This window comes from Lithobates pipiens, unplaced genomic scaffold (assembly GCF_037356315.1).
Source record: "Lithobates pipiens isolate NorthernLeopardFrog02 unplaced genomic scaffold, aLitPip1_a1.2 Scaffold_16, whole genome shotgun sequence".
In the NCBI taxonomy this organism is placed as follows: Eukaryota; Metazoa; Chordata; class Amphibia; order Anura; family Ranidae; genus Lithobates; species Lithobates pipiens.
This window is the reverse complement of record NW_027507748.1, coordinates 405,533,477-405,554,788: the sequence shown is the minus strand read 5'-3', so window position 1 is coordinate 405,554,788 and position 21,312 is coordinate 405,533,477. Positions and strand designations below refer to the sequence as shown.

The 21,312-nt window shown below is 43.1% G+C and overlaps 1 protein-coding gene across 3 annotated transcripts in view; it reads left to right on the top strand.

Annotated features, from left to right (window-relative positions):
- RABEP1 (rabaptin, RAB GTPase binding effector protein 1) overlaps window positions 1-21,312 on the top strand; it is a 106,454-nt gene that overhangs the window by 29,572 nt on the left and 55,570 nt on the right. For 2 of the 3 annotated variants that reach the window (XM_077482394.1, XM_077482395.1), the window contains exons 3-8: window positions 1,434-1,637; window positions 9,763-9,923; window positions 11,171-11,290; window positions 16,216-16,351; window positions 17,841-18,019; window positions 19,296-19,412. In XM_077482394.1, the coding sequence (XP_077338520.1) occupies window positions 1,434-1,637; window positions 9,763-9,923; window positions 11,171-11,290; window positions 16,216-16,351; window positions 17,841-18,019; window positions 19,296-19,412 (917 nt within the window). Of the gene's footprint in view, window positions 1-1,433; window positions 1,638-9,762; window positions 9,924-11,170; window positions 11,291-16,215; window positions 16,352-17,840; window positions 18,020-19,295; window positions 19,413-19,960; window positions 20,101-21,312 lie in introns of those variants that run through there. The other variant, XM_077482396.1, reaches the window with a different exon arrangement.

The following is a 21,312-nucleotide window of genomic DNA, read 5'->3' as shown; positions in this document are numbered from 1 at the left end:
AACCCTTCCTAGAGCTGGCCATCCGGCCAAACTGAGCTCTCAGGGGAGAAGAGCCTTGGTGAGAGAGGTAAAGAGGAACCCATCACTGTGGCTGAGCTCCAGAGATGCAGTCGGGAGATGGGAAAAAGTTGTAGAAAGTCAACCATCACTGCAGCCCTGATTGCAATCGAGGGAAAGATGAATGTGGCCAAGTACAGGGATATCCTGGACGAAAACCTTCTCTAGAGTGCTCAGGGCCTCAGACTGGGCTGAAGGTTTACCTTCCAACAAGACAAGGACCCTAAGCACACAGCTAAAATAACAAAGGAGTGGCTTCACAACAACTTCGTGACTGTTCTTGAATGGCCCAGCCAGAGCCCTGACTTAAACCCAATTGAGCATCTCTGGAGAGACCTAAAAATGCCTGTCCACCAACGTTTACCATCCAAGCTGACAGAACTGGAGAGGATCTGCAAGGAGCAATGGCAGAGGATCCCCAAATCCAGGTGTGACAAACTTGTTGCATCTTTCCCAAAAAGACTCATGGCTGTTAGATCAAAAGGGTGCTTCTACTAAATACAGCAAAGGGTCTGAATATTTAGGACCATGTGATATTTCAGTTTTTCCTTTTTTAATAAATCTGCAAAAATGTAAACAATTCTGTGTTTTTCTGTCAATATGGGTGCTGTGTGTACATTAATGAGGAACAAATTAACTTAAAGTGGAGGGCCATCCTGAAAAAAAAAAATATTAAAAATTACAAAAAAATCTAAAAAAAAAAAAAAATGAAAATAAATTTTTATTTTTTTTTTACTTACCAGAAGTGCCTGTTGCTAGGCACATAATCCTAATCTTCCTCTTCCGCGGAGATCTTCTTTCTTCTCTCCTCCGTGCGGCGTCTTCTGGGTAATGGGTCGCGCTGTGTTCTGGGAACTGTGTGTTCCAGAACACAGCGCGTCCCATTCACAAAGCGCTGCGTAACTCGCGCATGCGCAGTAGGAAACGGGCAGTGATGCCGTAAGGCTCCACTGCCTGTTTCTCTTACAAGGAATGGCGGCGCCGGGACCCGAGAGCCGAGGGACGGGTCGGCCTCGGGCGGCCGACATCGCGGGCGCCCTGGACAGGTAAGTAGGCTGATTAAGTCAGCAGCTGCAGTGTTTGCAGCTGCTGACTTTTTTTTTTTTTTTTTTTTTTTTTAAACGGCCCTGCGCTTTAAATGATTTTAGCAAATGGCTACAATATAACAGAGTTAAAAATGTAAGGGGTTCTGAATACTTTCTGTCCCCACTGTATGCTTTTGTTTCTATTTGGTGGGTTATTTTTAATAACCTGAGGATTGAATAGGATACATGTTGTTTTGTCTTTTGTATCTCCCAGTTTTAGAGGTTAGACATAGAATTTCATAAATTGTTATCTCTTTATTTTTTCCCTTGTCTGTTTGCCTCCCCTCTCAGAGGATTTAAAGCGCCAGCATGTCACTATACAGACTGCACAAGATGAGATAGCCCAGTTGAACCTCCAGTTGTCTCAAGCACGTGCAGACATGGAGAACATCAAAGCAATTGCCACAGTGTCGGAGAACACTAAGCAGGAAGCAATTGATGAAGTGAAGAAACAATGGCAAGAAGAGGTGGCATCTCTACAAGCTATTATGAAAGGTATGTAGCTGAGGGCAGTAGTTGCCCTCCATTTTCTTGATACAGCCTTCGGGTAAACCTAACATGAAGAAAAAAGTTATAATTTATACTTCCCCAAGGGTAGGCACCAGAATGTGCCTGCACATACCTGTTATGAGGAGAATGTATTGTATATGTCTGGGGAGCCTCCACGCATGGGTGTTCCTATGCACCGGACAGGGCAAAACAAACCCAACACCACCATTTTGTACATAAGGGATGGGTTGTTACAAACAGCAACAGCAGGTCAACAGCAATCAGTATAAACATAACAAAGCTAATGGTGTAAAAAACAAAAACAAAGGAAACGCATAAAAAAACAAAAAAACAAAAAAAACAAACAAACATAACTCTCAAAGTGTAATGTATAGAACGCTATCGCGAAATTCCTGCCTCTAGTCAGGTGCACACAAGCAATTTTTCCAAATATTAAAGGAGAAGGAACAGAATGGAAATCGGAAAGCCGAGAAGAAAGCCGGGGCATGGAGAGGGCCAAGGCGGATTTAAAGGAGAACAGAAGCACAGGGAAGTAGAGACTTAAGGGGAGGAAGAAGGGGGTAGGAGGAGAAAAAAAAAACGGAAGCCTATCCTGTTACTGTAGTTCTACCGAAGGAGTCAGGAGGGTGTCATAATCTGGAGTGGATCGGAAAGTCATGCCAGTAAAACCAGGTTTTATTGAATTTTTCCTGTTTTTCGATGCAGTGTGGCTGTTAATTTCGTTCACCACAGCTATCCACTGACCGATGGACGGGGGATCTGGGCATTTCCATCTTCGGGGGATACACATTTTAGCGGCATTAAATAGGTGGATCAGAAGGGAGTTCTTATATCGATGTCTCGACATCGGGGGTAAGGTGCAGTAGGCATTCCGCTGGGTCGTCTGCAAGTGAAATACCTGTCAGTCTAGCAACCATGCGACGAATAGCTACCCAGAAGGGGTGAACCCGCTCGCACGTCCAAAATACATGTAATAGCAACCCATCAGTCTGCTGACATCTCCAGCAGAGGGAGGGGACTGCGGGGTAGATCTTGTGGAGGAGCATCGGTACCCTATACCACCAAGTTAGTGTCTCAAACCCAACCTCTTGAAACCTGCTTGCAATTGAGGAGCGAAGTGAAAAGTGCAAGATTTGTTCTCTCTGCTCTTTTGAAAAGGCCTGGCTCAGATCAATTTCCCATTTCTGTAAATAGGGAGGTATAAAGCCTCCTTGAGTTTCAACCAAAAGCCTGTACATTAAGGACAGTAAATGTCGGAGCGGAGCAGGGTCCAAGTAGAGCTTCTCAAAAGCAGACATGGGTTGGTTAGGGGAGGCCATACAATGCGAGGAAGTGAGAAAGTGTCTAATCTGTGTCGCTCTCCAGTTATCCGGGGGGGGGGGGCACGCGATAGCAATGCTTGAATTTCCTTGATAGTGTACCATCGACCCTCGTGCTGGAAGTCTCGGAACCTGAATTTATTGATCATTAGAAATTCCCTAAATCTCCTCCCTGACAGACTAGAAGGGAATTCCTGGGTGCCAATGACCGGGGACATAGGAGAGGGAGTGTGGGGGACCATCGTGACACAGTCCGTCTTGATCACCACTGACAGTCGTCCCAATCAAGGGGTGGGTTTTCAGGGGACCTGGCAGGGTAGAACTCTGCCACAGTAATGTTGGGAGGGAAGAGGGGATATTGCCGCCCCCACCCATTCCTTCTGAGGCGTGTTTGACCCAGTCCAGTGCTCTAGTCAAGTGGACCGCCTGGTAGTATTTAAAAGGGTCTGGGAACCCGATGCCTCCCTGATCTTTTGGTAAGGACAGGATACAGTGCGACAGTCTTTTTGCTTTGTATCCCCAGAGAAAATTCAAAAATTCCCCTCGAACAGAGCGAAGGAAGTGTCCTGGCACCGATATTGGCAGGGTTTGGAGGATATAAAGAAGTCTTGGCAAAACCGCCATCTTTAAAATACTGTTCCTTCCAAACCAGACGAAAGTATTCTTTTGGCAGCGTTGGAGCTCTAAGCGTAGCGAGGTAAGCCAAGGGGCAAAATTCTCTTGGAAGATTGCTGACAATGAGGGGGTAAGATAGATTCCCAGGTTTTTTATTTTGTGGCGTGCCCAGAAGAAGGGAAAGTTCTGTTGAATAGTGTTAAGAGTTTCCTTAGGAAGATTTATGTTCAAAGTTTCCGATTTGTGCAGATTACTTTTGTAATTAGAAAGGGCGGAGTACAACTTGAGTGACTGCAATAAATTGGGAATAGAGGTAACGGGGCTTGTCACGAAGAATAATAAATCATCGGCATAAGCCGCCACTTTATGCTGTATGTTGACAGCGCAGATGCCCTTTATATTTTGATCGTCTCTAATGTGAGCTATCAAGTGTTCAAGGACCAATATGAAAATCAAAGGAGACAACGGGCACCCCTGTCTCGTCCCGTTGCTCCGTGAAAAGGGAGCTGAAATTGCTTCATTGGCCCGGACTGCTGCTGAGGGGTGGGAGTAGATTGCCTCTATCCATTGACACATATGTGGTCCTGGACCAAGGTGTTTCAACATGCGTTTCATAAAGAGCCAGTTGACCCGGTCAAAGGCTTTCTCCGCGTCAGCTGAAATCAGCAACATTGGAGTTTTCCTTGACCGGGCCAAGTGGATTAGATTTAAGGCCCTAATCGTATCGTCTCTGGCTTCCCTAGTCAGGACGAAGCCGACTTGGTCGTAGTGGACTAATTTAGGGACGAATGAAATCGGGTGGTTAGCCAGTATTTTGGTAAATATCTTGAGGTCTGTATTTAATAGAGAAATAGGGCGGTAGTTTGCGCAGTCTATCACGTCCCTATCCTCTTTTGGAATCAGAACTATGTGAGCAAATAAGGAGTCTCTAGGAAGTGGAGTCCCGTCCAGGAGCACATTATAGGCCTGTATAAACCGAGGCACTAAGTGCGAAGTGTATGTCTGGTAATAAAGCAGTGGGAAACCATCGGGCCCGGAGTCTTTCGTGTCTCCATACCTTGGATGGCTTTAAAAACCTCTTGTTCCGTAATATGGCCTTCCATTTCTTCCCTCCACTGAAGTGTCAATGTGGAGACGCCTCAGGAGCTCAGGTACTTGTCTATTAGTGAGATGCGGGTCGATGAGGAGGACCCCGCATCCCCAGTGATCAGATTGTAAAGTTTCTCATAATGGTTACGAAAACAATTGGCAATCTCCTGTGACTTAAAGACTTTTTGACCGGAAGGGAACGCCAGGGAGGGAATGTAAGAACGTGCCGTGGTCTCACGTAGTGCACGGGCTAAGGGTCTGCCAGGTTTGCCCCCTAATTCATAGAATAGCCTCCGTGAGTACATACGTTTTTTAGATTTTGCTTTAGCTAGTAAGAGAGAATTGAGGGAGTCGCGTAGATTCTGTAAATTTACAGCCATGTCTCGGGCTAAAGATAATTTATGTTGCTTTTCCAGGGCCCCAATGTGTTCCAGGAGAGACTCCACCTCACGCTGTCTGTTTTTTAACTTTAGTAACTAATTTGATTAGCACTCCCCTGACTACACACTTATGAGCCTTCCAGAGCAAGCACAGAGAGGACACTGAGTCAAGGTTGTCTGCAAAGAAGGACTTAATCTCCTCTTCCACTATTTTTGCATATTGTGGCTGTTGAATTAGACTTCCATTTAACCGCCGAGCACCTGTTGGTGGGGTCAGTCCCCCCCCAGCATGAGTGTCGGCAAAACTGGTGCTTGATCCGAAAAGGATCTCACGCCTATACTACTGGATGATACTAAAAGAGCCAATTGGTGCACTAAGAAGAAATCCAGTCTAGAGTAAGAGTTGTGCGGGGGTGAGAAGTAGGTATAGTCCCGAGTGTCACTGTGAGCAATCCTCCTCCAAGCATCCACCAGGTGAGCACGCTAGTATATGCAGAGTGACATGCCTAAAGGGGACCAGTCTGTTAGCAAGGCTGTAAGAGGTCATCCAGGAAAGCTCACATGGCCCCAACAGGTTGTCAAAGTTCTGGGTCAGAGGGGTGGATGCGAGTCGGTCCAGCTGAAGTGCCATATGGAGCGGGACCGTCTGCGCCTTTTGGGGCAATGGGTTAGCTGACTGGGGGGCAGTACCTTCAAAAAGGACATCCAGCCAATTGAGTACAAGGATTGGGTCAGATCCCAAAAACAAAAAAAGTTCAGGGAGTTGGTCTGGGGACCCCAGGGTGAATTGGTGGTTTTCCTTCTTTACTTGCACATGGAGTGGGAAGCCCCAAGTATATGTAGCTCCAGCTTCTCGAATAGCAGGTAGGAGAGGTCTAACTGCTCTGCACATCCCTAGAGTAGCACGAGACAGGTCTGGCAAGAGTTGAATAGAAGCATCGTCAAAGTGGGACCCCTGTGCCACGCCTTCTGCAGGATCAGTTCTTTCACCTTGTAGTAGTGGACCCGACATAAGACGTCTCTTGGGCGGTGGTATGCCCAGTGTCACTCTGTCTAGTTCTAATACAGCTGTCGGGGCTCTGCCAAGGTAGGAGTTAAAAATGGAGGTGACAGTTGCAGCGAGGTCTCCGGGAGTCGTGGCTTCAGGCAAACCCCGGATCCTGATATTCCGCCTACTCCTGTTCTCAATATCCTCTGACCTTAGCCGGAGCTGGAGGAGTTGGGTTCTGTGGTGAGATGCTGTGGACTCCAATGCAGTAATGCGGGCGTCCTGTGCATTTTGGCTGGAGACAGTAGCAGCGACCCTCGTATCCGTCTGGGTGATCTGAGCCCTGAGATCTTCCACCTCTCTCTTGAGGGAGGATTCGATGCGCTGTGCCCAGTGATCCAGCTCCTGCCTAGTAGGAAGCGTGGCCAGGCTGTGTTGGATCTACCTGAGGGCTTCTAGCGGGATTAGGTCCGCTGAGTCCTGCCTGTCTCTAGCATCAGCAGATGAGGGGGACAGGCTCAGGCATGGTGAAGGGATCGGGGAAGCATCTCTCACCTTTTCTGCAGCGTCAGCAGTAGGAGCGGTTAGGCAAGAACGTGTTGAAGCTCTGTTATCCCCAGCACGGCTTCCTGTCGGGGTGTTGGCGCCATGTTGCCTGCAGCCGTTTCCACAAGGGCCGGAATCTCTGGGGCCCGGGAGGCAAAAAAACGGGCGATTGCCACCGATGAACGGGACCCCAGGACGCTTTGGGACCTCCTTTTTTTTTTTTTTTTGGGCATCTGTTAGGTGACCGCGAAAATGTGCAGTCATAGCTGCGGGAATAGCCCTGTGTGTCGGGAGCTTCAGAATCAGCGTCCGGACTCTGCCATGATCAGCCACGCCCCCATTTTATTTCTGTAGTTAATAGGCTGGCAGCTAAAACAGGGTAGCTTTTCTTCTGCCATCACTCAGGAGGAGGAACCTTTTAAGATCATGATGTTGGTTTTCACATGCCAGAAAAAAATCAGTATTGTTTAACCAGTTCCTGACCGGCGCACGACGATGTACATCGGCAGAATGGCACGGGCAGGCAAACTGGCGTACAGGTACGTCCAGTTGAATTTGCCGCCCTGCCATCGCGTGCGCACACGTGTGCCGGTCGGGACCCCCGTGAGTCCGGTCGCGGGTCCCTCGGACTCAATAGCTGCAGGGATACCCGCGATTGTCTCACGGGGAGTCTGAACGGGGAGATGCCGATGTAAACAGCATCTCCCCGTTCTGCCTAGCAACAAGTGACACTGATCTCTGTTCCCTGTGATTGGAGCAGAGATCAGTGTTCTCTGGCACACAGCCCAGCCCCCTACAGTTAGTAACACGCCCCTAGGACACACTTAACCCCTACACTGCCCCCACCTGGTTAACCCCATTTACTGCCAGTGTCATTTACACAGGAATCCTTGCATTTGTATAGCACTGATTGCTGTATAAATGACAATGGTCCCAAAAATGTCTGTGTCCGCCATAATGTCGCAGTCACAATAAAATCGCTGATCACTGCCATTACTAGTAAAAAAAAAAAAAAAAAAAAAAAAAAAAAAAAAATTATTAGTAAATATGACATAAAACTATCCCCTATTTTGTAAATGCTATAAATTTTGCGCAAAGCAATCAATAATCGCTTATGGCGCTTTTTTTTTTTTTTTTTTGATTTTTTTTACCAAAAATATGTAGAAGTATACGTATCGGCCTAAACTAAGGCCCCTTTCACATGGGACTAATCCGTATTGATCCGCCCCGTGATGATCCGCTTGCTCAGCAGGGATCACTCCGTTGTCCCCGCTGAGCCGGCGGCGGGGGGCAGGACGGTCTCTGCACACTGTGCAGGGACCGCCCTGTCAGCTCTCCGCTCTCCTCTATGGGGGATCAGATGAGCACGGACCGTCTGTCAGTGTTCATCTGATCCGCTCTGCAGACGGATAGAAAAATAGGATTTTCCTCCGTCTGCAGAATCGGACAATTGCAGAAGCGGACAATAGCGGGTGTCTGCGGATGTTCATCTGCAGACACCCACTATCCCATAGGAATGCAGGCCAATGATCAGTTCCTCGAGTCCCAACGTTTGATGATGCAAGACATGAAGCGCATGGAGTCTGTGTTGACCACAGAGCAGCTACGACAAGTGGAGGAAAAGAAAAAGAGAGACCTGGTGTGTGTGTGTGTGTGTGTGTGTGTGTATATATATATATATATATATATATATATATATATATATATATATATATATATATATATATATATATATATATATATATATAAAAAAAATTTTGGGGGGATATTTATTATAGCAAAAAGTAAAAAAAAATTTTTTTTTTTCAAAATTGTCGCTTTGTTTTTTGTTTATAGTGCAAAAAATAAAAACCTCAGGGGTGATCAAATACCACCAAAAGAAAGCACTATTTGTGGGGGAAAAAAAGACGTCAATTTTGTTTGGGAGCCACGTCACACGACTGCGCAATTGTCAGTTAAAAATTCCTCCTTGACATACAGTATATTCTGCTTGATATGCTGCTTGCTGTCTGGTACTGTGCTGGTATATGGTAATGGTACCCTTCTGTAGTCATAGTCATTGATTCATTTTCAGCTGGACATACATTTTCATTTGAAAGTTTTTGTTTTTCAGAACGTCTGTTCAATTCTCTGTTAGTTAATAAAATCATTCTTGATCAAAGTGATGAGAAGATTTTACGTGAACAAACACATTTTTAATTGTATTTTTTGTTAATTTGGGAAATTACATTTATGCAATAATTGAATGGGACCCCCATGACCAGGGTCAAAACAAACCTTAATGCCCAAACACAATTTTGCAACTTTGACATTTGTTAGTAAAATTGTACAAATCACAAAAACTTTGTGTATTCAAGTGGCTTATATCTTGTTTTTTCAGTACAGATTGGGCTTTCATTTGAAGGTAAATGGTAATGGATATCTCCCTGTTGTGTGTTTTTTCAATTTTTTTGTTTTTTTTGTTTTTTGTTTTTTCCTACTTGAACACACTGACCCCAACTCTAAGGCTCCATACACACTATTAGATTTTCTGCAAATTTTTGTCTTCATGGTTTTGGTAAATCTGTAGTGCAAGGGCCTGCCTGATTCCATATAAATCGAAACTCTTAAGGTTTGACCTCCATATTATATGGTTTTGGTAAATCTGAAGACAAAAATCTCCAGAAAATCTAATAGTGTGTATGGGGCACTACACAAGACCAAGCCCTGAACTAGTTACTCTTCCTTTATTTTTTTTTATATGGACAATTGAATGGACAGATTGAAAGATCACTGTGATAGCCAGTCAGAGGCTATCACAGTGATCAGGATCTGGTTCCCCCCACCTCCCAATCACTAGTAGAGACCCAAGGATGTCACCCACAGTCTGGTCTCAGTGCTGCGAGCGTGCTTCCAGCACAAACACAAGAACACATATATTTGGTTTAAAGCCCACTTCCTGAACGGCATATATATGCATTGGGCAGTCATGAAGAGTTTATAGCAAACAGAATTTTGAAGTTATTTCAAAGAGTTGGGTCTCTGTGTAGACATTATTGTACTAATGAGGCTTTTCACAAGAGCATTTGTACAAAAATCTACAAGTGTATAGCCAGCTTTACAGAAGCACAATAAACCACTGCTGTTTTCTTTCCATTTACTGATTGAAAATGTTTTGTTTGTATCAATTATAGACACAGTGCATGAATACGAACTTCAGTTTCATCGCAGATTGGAGCAGGAGCGTGCACAGTGGGGACAGTACAGAGATTCTGTGGAAAGAGAGATTGCAGAGCTTAGGAGGCGGCTTTCTGAAGGCCAACAAGAGGAGAACTTGGAAAATGACATGAAAAAGGTGGGTGAGGGTTTCACAATGTTTTCCTTAAAGTGATTGTAAAGTCTCATTGTTATTTTTATAGAAAAAAATATATATACTTACCTGCTCTGTTGCAGTGGATTTGCACGGAGAAGCCCATATCCTCCTCTTCTTGGGTCCCTCTTCTGTGCTCCTGGCCCCTCCCTCCTGTTCTGTGCCCCCACAACAAGCAACTTTTCTATGGGGGCACCAGAGCAGAGTCACAGCTCCCTGTGTCTATTCAGACATGGAGACCGCAGCCCCCCCCCCACGCGCGGCGATCGGTGGTGTGTCAGTCTGATACATCACTACACCGATCTCGGTAAGAGCCTTTGATGGAGGCTCTTTACCACGTGATCAGCCATGTCCAATCATGGCTGATCAGGATGTTAACTGGAAGAGCCGTTTATCTGCTTTTCCTCACTTGCATCTGACAGACGCTTGTAGAGCCAAGCCGATCGTCTGCTCTCCTGACGGGGGTCTGCGCTGATAGTTTATCAGCGAAGTCCTCATGCGAATGCCCACACTGGACCACCAGGGATGCTACTAGGACCACCAAGGATGCCCACAACAGATGGATGACCAGGGATGCCAGTAAGCGCCCATATAATACCAATCAGTGCCCACACATCTTGCCAGTCAGTGCTTGCCAGATGTCTCTTATCAGTGATGCCCAGCAATGCCATCTATCAGTGCCCACCTAAGTGCCTATCAGTGCCAACTCATTGGTGCCACCTCATCAGTGCCCTTTAGTGCAGCCTCATCAGTGAAGGAGAAAACTTATTTATTTACCAAATTTTAAAGCAGGAACAAAGAAAAACTTTTTATTTATTTTTTTAAACGTTCTGTCTTTTTTTTATTTCTTGCGCAAAAAAAAATGGCAACATTGATCAAATACCACCAAAAGAAAGCTCTATTTGTGGAAACAAAATGAGAAAAAAAGTGTTTGGGTACAGTTTAGCATGACCGCACAATTGTCTTTTAAATTGCGACAGCGCTGAAAGCAAAAAATTGGCTTGGGCAGGAAAGGACAAAAGTTTGTAGTATTGAAGTGGTTAAAGCAGGGGTGCACCGAATGGAAATTTTAGTACTGAAAATGAAGGATGCACTAGGCCCGAAAACCGATACTGAAAATTAGTTTTTAAAAAATATTTCTATTTTTATATACAGTTGTATTTAGATTTTTTTAATATCATCAATTTCAATTAATATGAATTTATTGTACAATTGATTTATTTTGATCACAGGCTCAAGAGGATGCAGAAAAGCTGCGTTCCGTAGTGATGCCGATGGAAAAAGAGATTGGAGCATTAAAGGAGAAGTTGTCAGAAGCTGAGGAGAAAATCAAGGAACTTGAAGCATCTAAGGTTTACACATTTGATTATTTGAAATGTAGTATATCTATAGGGCTTAGAATGTAGCTGATCCCAGTCACCGCAGAGGGAGCTGCCATTTCCCATCTGCTTGTCTTCTGGGTTAGCGGCTCCGGCTCGGCCAGAGCGGCAATGCCGAAACTTCACAGTGAATATCTCCTGAACCATGCAGGTTTAGGAGATATCAAGTTTACCTACAGGTAAGCCTTATTATAAGCTTACCTGTAGGTAAAAATATTAAAAAAAAGTGTATACAACCACTTTAAAGTAGAACTATAGGCAAAACGTCTTTTTCATTTTGGATAGAGCAAGATGTGGTTATAACCTGTCGATGTTGTGGTTTTTTTTTTTCCACCATCTGTGTACCATTGCACAGATTTCCTTTCATGTACTGTCCCATAGCCAAACAGGAAGTGAGAGGAAATCTCTTCAAACGAATGGAATATTTTGGGGACCCCCAGGTCACCAGAACTAATTTTCCCCATTGAAAGGTTTCCCTTCTATTACTGATCTGGGGACAACACAAAATTTGTATTTTCTCTTACTTTCACTTTTAATGGTAAACAGGACAAATAGGGTGAATCTCCTTAATGGGGACACAGAAAGCAATAAAAACTGAAAAGCATTCTAATCTCTCTCCACGCTATCAAAAAACAAAAAAAAACGTTTGCCTTTAGTTATACTTTAAACCTAGCCAAAACCTTTTATTGTCAAAAAGAGCGTTAACGAATACATCTGAGATCAAAACAATCTGATGCATTGAAGACTTTTACATGGACTGAGAAAGAGGGTTTTTGTGTCCCAACTGTGTAGATTTTCTCCCTACTGTCTCTGCGACCATTTTTTTTTTTTTATTTATTTTTTTTTTTTTTAAAGATTGGAGATAGTTTATAAGCTTTGTCAAGTTTAATATTTACTGAAAGAATGTAGGTGGTTCTCCTAGCTTTTTGAGTGAGCCATGTGGGCTGAGCTGCTGGAGCTACCTTGTTACTAAGGTCACCAGTTACCATCTAAAAACCCCACTCCATTGGCTCATGTGGAAGAGAGTAATGCAAAGGATTGAGCACTGGTGTAATTTGTTGGGTGGAGTGAATTTCTTTTCATAAGTGACACATAAAGACCAGGCCTTTCTTCTACAGTCCAAAAAGGGGAAGATCCACATTGCAAGCTTGGTCCTTCCTTCTCGACGCACAGAGTTTTTTTTCCCTCATCCCTCAGGGTTCAATGACAAGGGCCTAAAGTCTTTCAAGCAAGATATTTGGGGGGCACACCCTAAAAGATGCATTAAAGATGGTGCAGCCATAAGACCATACAACAGAACAAAATATTACAGCGCACACATGCAAAAAATACATTTACCTCCAGCAAGGCCTATTTTAAAACACCTAGACATTTTCAAAAAATATGGGGATTTGGTCACACCATATTGCCAGATGGTGCTTAAGCCCACTTACTGCGACAGTCGCACTCCTACACTATCCATAGACTGGGAGCCATGGGAAGCATACACTCCTCTATATGGGAGAACTTGAGGTTGATAATGTTTTTTTGAAATGGCTAGGTGTTATAAATAGGCCTTGCTGGAGGTAAATGTCTTTTTTTGCACTTGTGCGCTGTAATATTTTGTTCTGTTGTATGGTCTTATGGCTGCACCATCTTTAATGCATCTTTTAGGGTGTGCCCCCCAAATATATTGTTTGTCTATTGTATAGATTCTGACCAAATCCTTTTGGGTGAGGAGCACCCCACTCCCTCATTGAGTACCTCTCATTAGTGTCCACCTGTGTCATGGGTGGAGACATCAAATTCTCCCATATAGAGGAGTGTATGACTTCCATGGTTCAGAGAAGCAGGATCTCCCAGTCTATGGATAGTGTAGGACCGGCTAATCATGGGGTAATTTGTTGCAGTAAGTGGGCTTAAGCACCATATAGCAATATGGTGTGACCAAATCCCCATATTTTTTGATAATGTTTTTTGAAAATGTCTAGGTGTTTTAAATAGGCCTTGCTGGAGGTAAATGTATTTTTCTGCATGTGTGCGCTGTGATATTTTGTTCTAAAGTCTTTCAAGCCCCCCTCAGGAGGTTCCAAGCAACCCTGGTCGGGTAAACCGAGAGCAGGTTTCTCCAGACCCCCAGATAAGGCCCCTTTCGGCATGAAGGGGCGCCCTCGCCTGCATCCCGGGTGCACGGGGGGTGTCTTCGCTGGTTTCCGGGCCTGTGGACATCTTTGCTAAACGACATGTGATTCTGTCTGGTTACAAGATCGAGTTCCAGACTCACCCCCCCCCCCCCCCCCAAGCAGATTTTTTCCTTCCAATCTGCGTCTGTCTCCAGACCGCTTGTTAGCCCTCCGGGGCGTGGTACAAGACCTGTTGCTTCAGGGGGTGATTGTCCTGGTTCTGGTGTCGGAATGTTTCCAGAGCTTTTATTCAAATCTGTTTATAGTCCCCAAAAAAGAGGGTGCGCTATGTCCAATTCTGGACCTCAAGGCCCTGAACCTCTTTGTGCGGGTTCGGAAGTTCAGAATGGAGTCCAATCGTTCGGTGGTGGCATCCCTTTATCGGGGGGACTTTCTTGCCTCCATCGACATCAAGGATGCCTACCTGCACATTCCGATTTGTGCATGACACCTGCGATTCCTCCGCTTTGCTGTGGGAGAGGAGCATTATCAGTTCATGGCGTTGCTTTGGTCTCGCCTCCGCTACTGGGGTCTTCACTAAAGTGTTGGCCCCAGTTCTAGCTTTGCTACGGAAGGGGGAAATTGCTGTTCTGGGCTACCTGGATGACCTTCTTCTGCAAGCAGAGTTCCTTGCTACCCTGAGGGGCGACATGAAGATCGCTTTTCAGACTCTGGCAGATTTTGGATGGCTGATAAACTACCAGAAGTCTGCACTGATTCTCTGGACAAACAGACTTGGCTGAGCCAAGAGACCAAGGGGCCCCTGATCTGGTGGCTTCGTTCCCCGAATCTTTGGCAGGGAAAATCCTCTCTCCCTCTGTACTGAACGGTGGTCACCACCAATGCCAGTCTGTTCAGGTGGGGAGGAGGGGCCTGAACTCTGTTCAAGGTCGCTGGATGCTGGAGGAATCCAGGCTACCTATCAACATCTTGGAACTCCAGGCGATCAGACTCTAGATCTACTTCAGAGGCTTCCGGTACAGATCCAGCCGGATTAAGCCACGGCGGTGGCCTATGTCAACCACCAGGGAGGATATAAACCTATGGTTCTGAATAAGGAAGCGCTGTGTCTGTCGAACTCAGAATAGATTTTTACGGTAGGTCAAAAATCCTATTTTTATTTTTTTTTTGTCTGGCAGGCCCTGCTTTGCAAAATGCCCTAGCTGTGGAGTGAGTCTTTCAAATTCTAGTTGACTGGGCTATGGCCATGAGAAGTGAACCATTTACTGTCCAGGCTGATCTCTTCTAGACCATCTGGAGCTCATACCTGCAGCCTGAAACTACTGCGTGGACAGGTCTCTTGTATAATTTCTCATATGAGTCTCCTCTTAGTAACAGAGGAAGGCACTGTGGGTGTGTTGAGCTGTGGAACTGGTATGCAAAAAGAACCTGCTACCAATACAATGGGACACTGACTCTTTTAATGCTGCCTGTTGTCAACCTTATCAAGGATGTCTCCAGGGCAAAGAGTACCCACCTGTCCTAGGGCTCAAAAGAAAGTTTAGGGCTCAGCCCAGAAAGGCTCATCTTTCCTAGGAGTGTAAGAAAGTCCTTTTTGGTACTCCCCAGGCCTCAACGCCCAAGTATGCCTGCAGGCCCTCGACTACTGAGTCTGCCATGGTTTCCTAAACTAGAATTCTCCCAGACACCCCCTTGATTTATGTCTTCCAATTTGCCTATGTCACCACGCAGATCATCATGCAGCTTCCACGGTCATTGCCCCAGTACCTTTAGCAGAACACATTAATTATTCTTATCCAACCTGTTTACAGTTCCCAAACCATAAGGGGATATCCACCCCATCTTTGATTCCAATGCCTTAACTGGCCCAGACATAATTTTTTTAATTTTTTTTTTTTTTATAGCCTTTTTCCATCGAGAAGACTTTCTGGCCTTTGTTGACACCATGCATCCATAGTTGCATGTTTTTGCACATCAGCAAATCCTTCCAGCACTATTTTGCGGCCTTGTAATTCGGCGTTACCAAGGTTCTTGCCCCTGTACTAGCCTTGCTATCTTCCAAAGGCACCCCCATTTGTGGGAACAGTTGGAACAGATTCTTCCTGAAAGTGTAGCTCAAACCATCCAAATCTTTGGCTGTGTACTGAACGTTCAGCAGTCAGTGCTGGAACTGACTTATTGCTTGGAATATTTGATTCTTATCCTAGACACAGCTCAAGCCAGAGTTTTTCTTCCTTAGGAGATGCTCCCATATTCATGCTCTTCAGTCCAAAAGTCACCCAATTCATTATTGCATGAGCATTCGGGGGCTAATAGTACAAAATCTGGATTGGCCCTCTGCACACTGCCACAACCCCTTCCCAGCAAACTATGCAATGAAAAACCGGTATATTTAGTTCACATATATTGCAATACATGTTTAAGCTGACCAACTGCGTCAAAGTAATCCCTCTTCTGGCCAGTCCTACACGGCCTGGCCACTGCAAATGCTATGGTGCACACCATGCCAACATGGGCTATTGAGACACAAAGTGGGGGAGAGCTACAAGGTTCAGTTCTGACCACTGACCTGCATTTCAACAGAGAAAAAAATATATCTGTGCTCAGATCCCAAAAGATTGTACATGTATTTAAACTACCAGGTTCTAAAGGGGTGTGATCATATGTTAAAACTACAAAATCTGGATTGACCATCTGTACACTGCCATAAACCCTTCCCAGCAAACTGTATAATAGAATAAATTCATGTTTTTTTTTTTTTTTTTACTTTTTCAGACTAAGGAAATTAATCATTACCTAGAAGCTGAAAAATCCTGCCGGACAGACTTAGAAATGTATGTGGCTGTTCTAAATACTCAAAAGTCTGTCCTTCAAGAAGATGCTGAGAAGTTAAGGAAAGAGCTACATGAAGGTGAATTTTTGTTGCTCTGTATTTTCTTCCAATGATTTTGAGGCCTAGTGAAGAGGACAGAACAAACCAAACACACCCTCTAACATGCAAAAGCAAAACTGAAACATTTTTCTTGTTACAATAGCAGCACAGCTCCTCCTAAAGGAAGAAATGCATACTGTCCTTGCTTTGGAGGGTTCAGTTTGTTACCTAGGACTTGCTTGCACAGAAATTAGAATAATCTGATATACATTTATTTATTTATTTTTAGAAATTATTTGGAAAATATTTGAACACCCTGTCTTAAAATATTTTATCCAGCATGTTAAAATATCACTTTTTTTTTATTTATTTTTTTTCAATTTTTCCAATTTTTGGGAAAAACAAAAAACCCTTCAGGAAAAAAAAACCGGGGGGGGGGGGGGGGGGGGGCGGAGGAATTTCCCAAATTTTTCCGGGCCTTCACATCTCTAGGCACATGCATACAATTTGTAAAAATGAATTGAAGTTTTTAATTGGATAAAGTTTAAAATCATGGTTTATAGACGCTCATTAAAAAAGAAAACCTTGTAATATAGAATGACCCCAAAGACTCAACACCTCCAAGATATATAGATATATATTAATCCAAATTAGTGTAATAGTAAAAGTAACCAATAGCAGCATCCAATGGAGATAAAGTGCATGGAGTAGTTTAGTCACAATATGAGGTCACACAGAGAATTCGCTCTACATGTTGCGCGCTTCTTCAGGAGCTTGCAGATCAAATGGCTATTGCAGGCATATATCTAATACTATATAGAGCTGGTAAGCGAAACATCTGCAAAACGTAGTAGGACGGGGACACGCTCTGATAGAATATAGTCTATCGCAGCAATATAAACCAACAAGTGTCACTGTTAAACCAGGGAGCAACAGTGTCCAATAATCAAAGAGGAAAATCTATAGCTCAAATGGCCAGTACCTCTTATGGACAGAGCAATGAAAGGTAATGGGGGAGCCGAGTTATGTGTGCTCTCCCGGATGGATAGCCTGACTCCACGCACTTTATCTCCACTGGATGCTGCTATTGGTTACTTTTACCATTGCACCGATTTTGGATTAACTATCCATATTTCTTGGAGGTGTTCTTTGAGTCTTTGGGGCCATTCTATATTACAATGTTTTCTTTTTTTAATGTGTTTGTAAACCATGATTTTAACTTGATCCAATTTAAAACTTCATTTATTTTTTACAAATTCTATGTGTGTGCCTATAAAGTCCATTTTCCTATTTTCAATTTTTCTTCCAAATAATATTAAGACGTTGGCACACTATTATTTTTTGTGTATCCACAGTGTCACCCTGTAAGGATACACTTTAAATTTGCAATCTGTTTGTTAAGTACCAACTTTGCTCATGATTTACATAACCTGTTTTGCTTTTAAATATGACCTTTTGTGAAGATTTATCATCTGTGCCATTTTATGTTATTTGTGAGTAACTGTTTATTGATTTTTCTCTGGGCTAGTTTGTCATCTGCTAGAACAAGAAAGGCAACAACACAATCAGCTGAAACATACATGGCAGAAGGCCAATGATCAGTTCCTCGAGTCCCAACGTTTGATGATGCAAGACATGAAGCGCATGGAGTCTGTGTTGACCACAGAGCAGCTACGACAAGTGGAGGAAAAGAAAAAGAGAGACCTGGTGTGTGTGTGTGTGTGTGTGTGTGTGTATATATATATATATATGTATGTGTGTGTATATATATATAATCTCTATCTCTCATGGAGGCTACATAAGACTGTCATGCATAGATCAAGCAAAGCTAGCTGTTTATACTGTGATGTAATATAGGTTGATATAAAAAACAACCAGACTGCAACACTTCCTGCCTAGATTATTATTGTAATGTCATTTTACTTTTGACATCAACTTACACAACAATCTTTCACCCTCTTTATGTAACTACCCTAGATTTTATTTATAAAAAATAATATATAATAGAGGACAGGGCTTCATCTAATACATAAAAGTAAATATCTTTATTATCTGGGGATTTAACTTTTGCAAATGATTTCCATATCAAGTGGTATTAAAGAACATTTACATTTTTATGCATGGAGGATTCATTCATGTATGGACATCCTAGGATCATCAGTGCCATTTGGTGGCACTAATGCAGTTTTTTTTCCCTGAAATTACTCAATCGGAAAAAATGACACATTACTGCTACTCTATGGTTCTGACAATCCTAGGGGGAAAAATATCTGTTAGCAAAATTACTGTGAATATTCGTGGAGCCAGTGCAAACCATTCGCAGAGCAAATTTTTTATACGTAGTTTGGGGAAGTTTAACTTTAGAAGAAGTTATACACTTCTGCAAAAAAATAAAAATAACATTTCAAAAATTTTCCACTGCTATACAACCTAAGGGGTGGATTATATCAATTTCCCCTTGCATCTACATTTTTTTCTTATGTTTACATTTTTTGCTCAGGTTTATAGAGTTATACAACATTAACACAAATTGAGCTATAGGTGGGGGTAACTTAAAATATACATTTTCTGTTATTCTTTGAAGTTGGCATTGATGGTGCAGGATTTAGCATTTTCAATTTGAGTTAAATTGTTGTGAAGGCTACATGTGTAATGTGTTGAATGTAGCTCCACACTTCCATTATTATATTTATAAATAGGGTCTATGATAGTCACATAAAGGGTAAACATTATTTGTGGATATGAAAAGTAAATTGTAGTTTAATATTGATAATGCTACGATTGGTGTTCTAATAAATGTTATATGACAAAATTGATAGGGAACAGGTCAGTAAGTTGGGACAGACTGTAAACATTTTGTTTGTTTTTAATGCTGTCAGATATAACCTATAATATATAATAGGTTATTCAATTATTAATCACATTTGTTAGCTATAAATAAAATTATCAAGTCTTTTTATTCTATTCTTTTCATCTTGTCTAGGAAGAAGATGAGCAAAGAAGCCGTCGCAAAGCAGTGGCAAAACGGAAAGGAGAAGAGGAGGAGTCGAAACTAACACTTACTCGTGAAGAATCCCTTCCAAATATTCAAAGCCAAGAGGTTAACTTCTTTTCGTATCTACAATTTTAAAATTTGTGAACCAAATTTCCAAAAACCTTATAGAGGTATTTAAAGTGGAAATAGGAGGCCACTATACAACATAAAGTTATTCTACACTTTGACTGCGCTAAGTTCACTTTTTGTTGAATATTACATTACACCCATATTAAGGATGTAACATGTTACTATACAGCACCTGTCCACACACCTCTCGCCGCCTCCCCAATCCCTGTGACAGCAGGCATGGAATGGCTGTGAACTAAATAAAGACTACAAGTCTCTTCTGCCACTGCAGCAGGCATCTTGTAGTTTTCAAGGAGCTACCAAGGCAATGATCAGCATCCTGGTGATTCACTGACATTTCCTGTCAGTAACTGCCTGTAAGGAGATACAGAGAGCTTTCAGCAGTGTCTGCAGCAGCCTGACATTGCACCTGCAATCCTCTGAGCGCAGTTGCAATGCTCTGCAGGCTCAATTGTAAAAGAAAAATAAATAATAATAAATGCCTATTTTTGTACCTGCTAAAACGTGCCTTTTTGTTTTTTAAGGTGAATGCATCCTTTAAATTTGATTCATAGAATATGGACCATGGTGTAGAGACTGCAGTGAATGATGAAGTAAATACTGCACAGAGAAGTCTGTGATTGGAGGAGAGGATCACTCGCTTGACATTGACAAATTACGTGACTGAGATTTCCTCGCAGCCTTTTTTTTTTTTTTTTTCAATTAACAACGTTTTATTGAAGTAAAGCACAGATATCAAAAACATAGCTTACAGTAATAAACACGTATGGAAGGAGTTTACATCAGCGTATCTACATTTTGCATTCTATAGTACATTCAGCATAGAGTACGGATTTGTTTTTTTCCACCTTTTTAATTCTGATTATGCTTTGCTTCAAAGTCCCAAAACAAGCAACACAGTGCATATCTTTAAAGTACTCTGAAGATTTACACTGTTTGATTCAGTTCTTGTAAATCTGTTTCTTAAAGCGGAGGTCCACCCTAAAATGGACCTCCGCTCATCGGAATCCCCCCCCCCCTCCGGCGCCACAATCGGCACCTTTCAGGGGGGAGGGGCGTGCAGTTACCTGGATAATCCAGGTAACTGCACCCACTTCCGGGCTAGCTCTCTGCGGAACGGGGCGTACGTTCCGCAAGCGCCCGCCCCCTTCAGCAAGTGCCCCGCTGCCTGCTGGGAAACACACAGCTCCGAGAGGCAGCGGGGACCGTCCGGATTGCGCCGCGCGGCTCGCGCATGCGCAGTAGGGAACCGGGAAATGAAGCCGAAAGGCTCCATTTCCTGATTCCCATACCCAAGATGGCGGCGGGACCCGGCAGCCGAGCGAGCGATCGGCTTCGGGTGCCGACATCGCGGGCGCGCTGGACAGGTAAGTGTCACTATTTAAAAGTCAGCAGCTGCAGTATTTGTAGCTGCTGGCTTTTAAAAAAAAAAAAAAAAAACGCGGAGTCCCGGTGGACTCCCGCTTTAAAGTGTTTGTAAAGTGTTGTGTGTGTGCTTTTTTTTTTTTTTTTTTTTTTTTTAAAACCACTTCAGCCCCGAAAGATTTGCCACTTTAATGACCGGGCCATTTTTTTTTTTTTACGGTGCGGAACTGCGTCGCTTTAACTAACAATTGTGTGGTCGTGCAACACTGTACCCAAACAAAGTTGAAATCCTTTTTTTCCCACAAATGGAGCTTTCTTGTGGTATTTGATCAGCTGTGCGGTTTTTATTTTTTATGCTATAACTAAAAAGAGACAATTTTGAAAAAAAAAAAACAATTTTTTACTTTTTGCTATAATATCAAAAAAATAAAAAAATTCGAACTCTGTTTAGGCCAATATGTATTCTTCTACATATTTTTGGTAAAAAAAAAAATTGCAATAAGTGTATAAT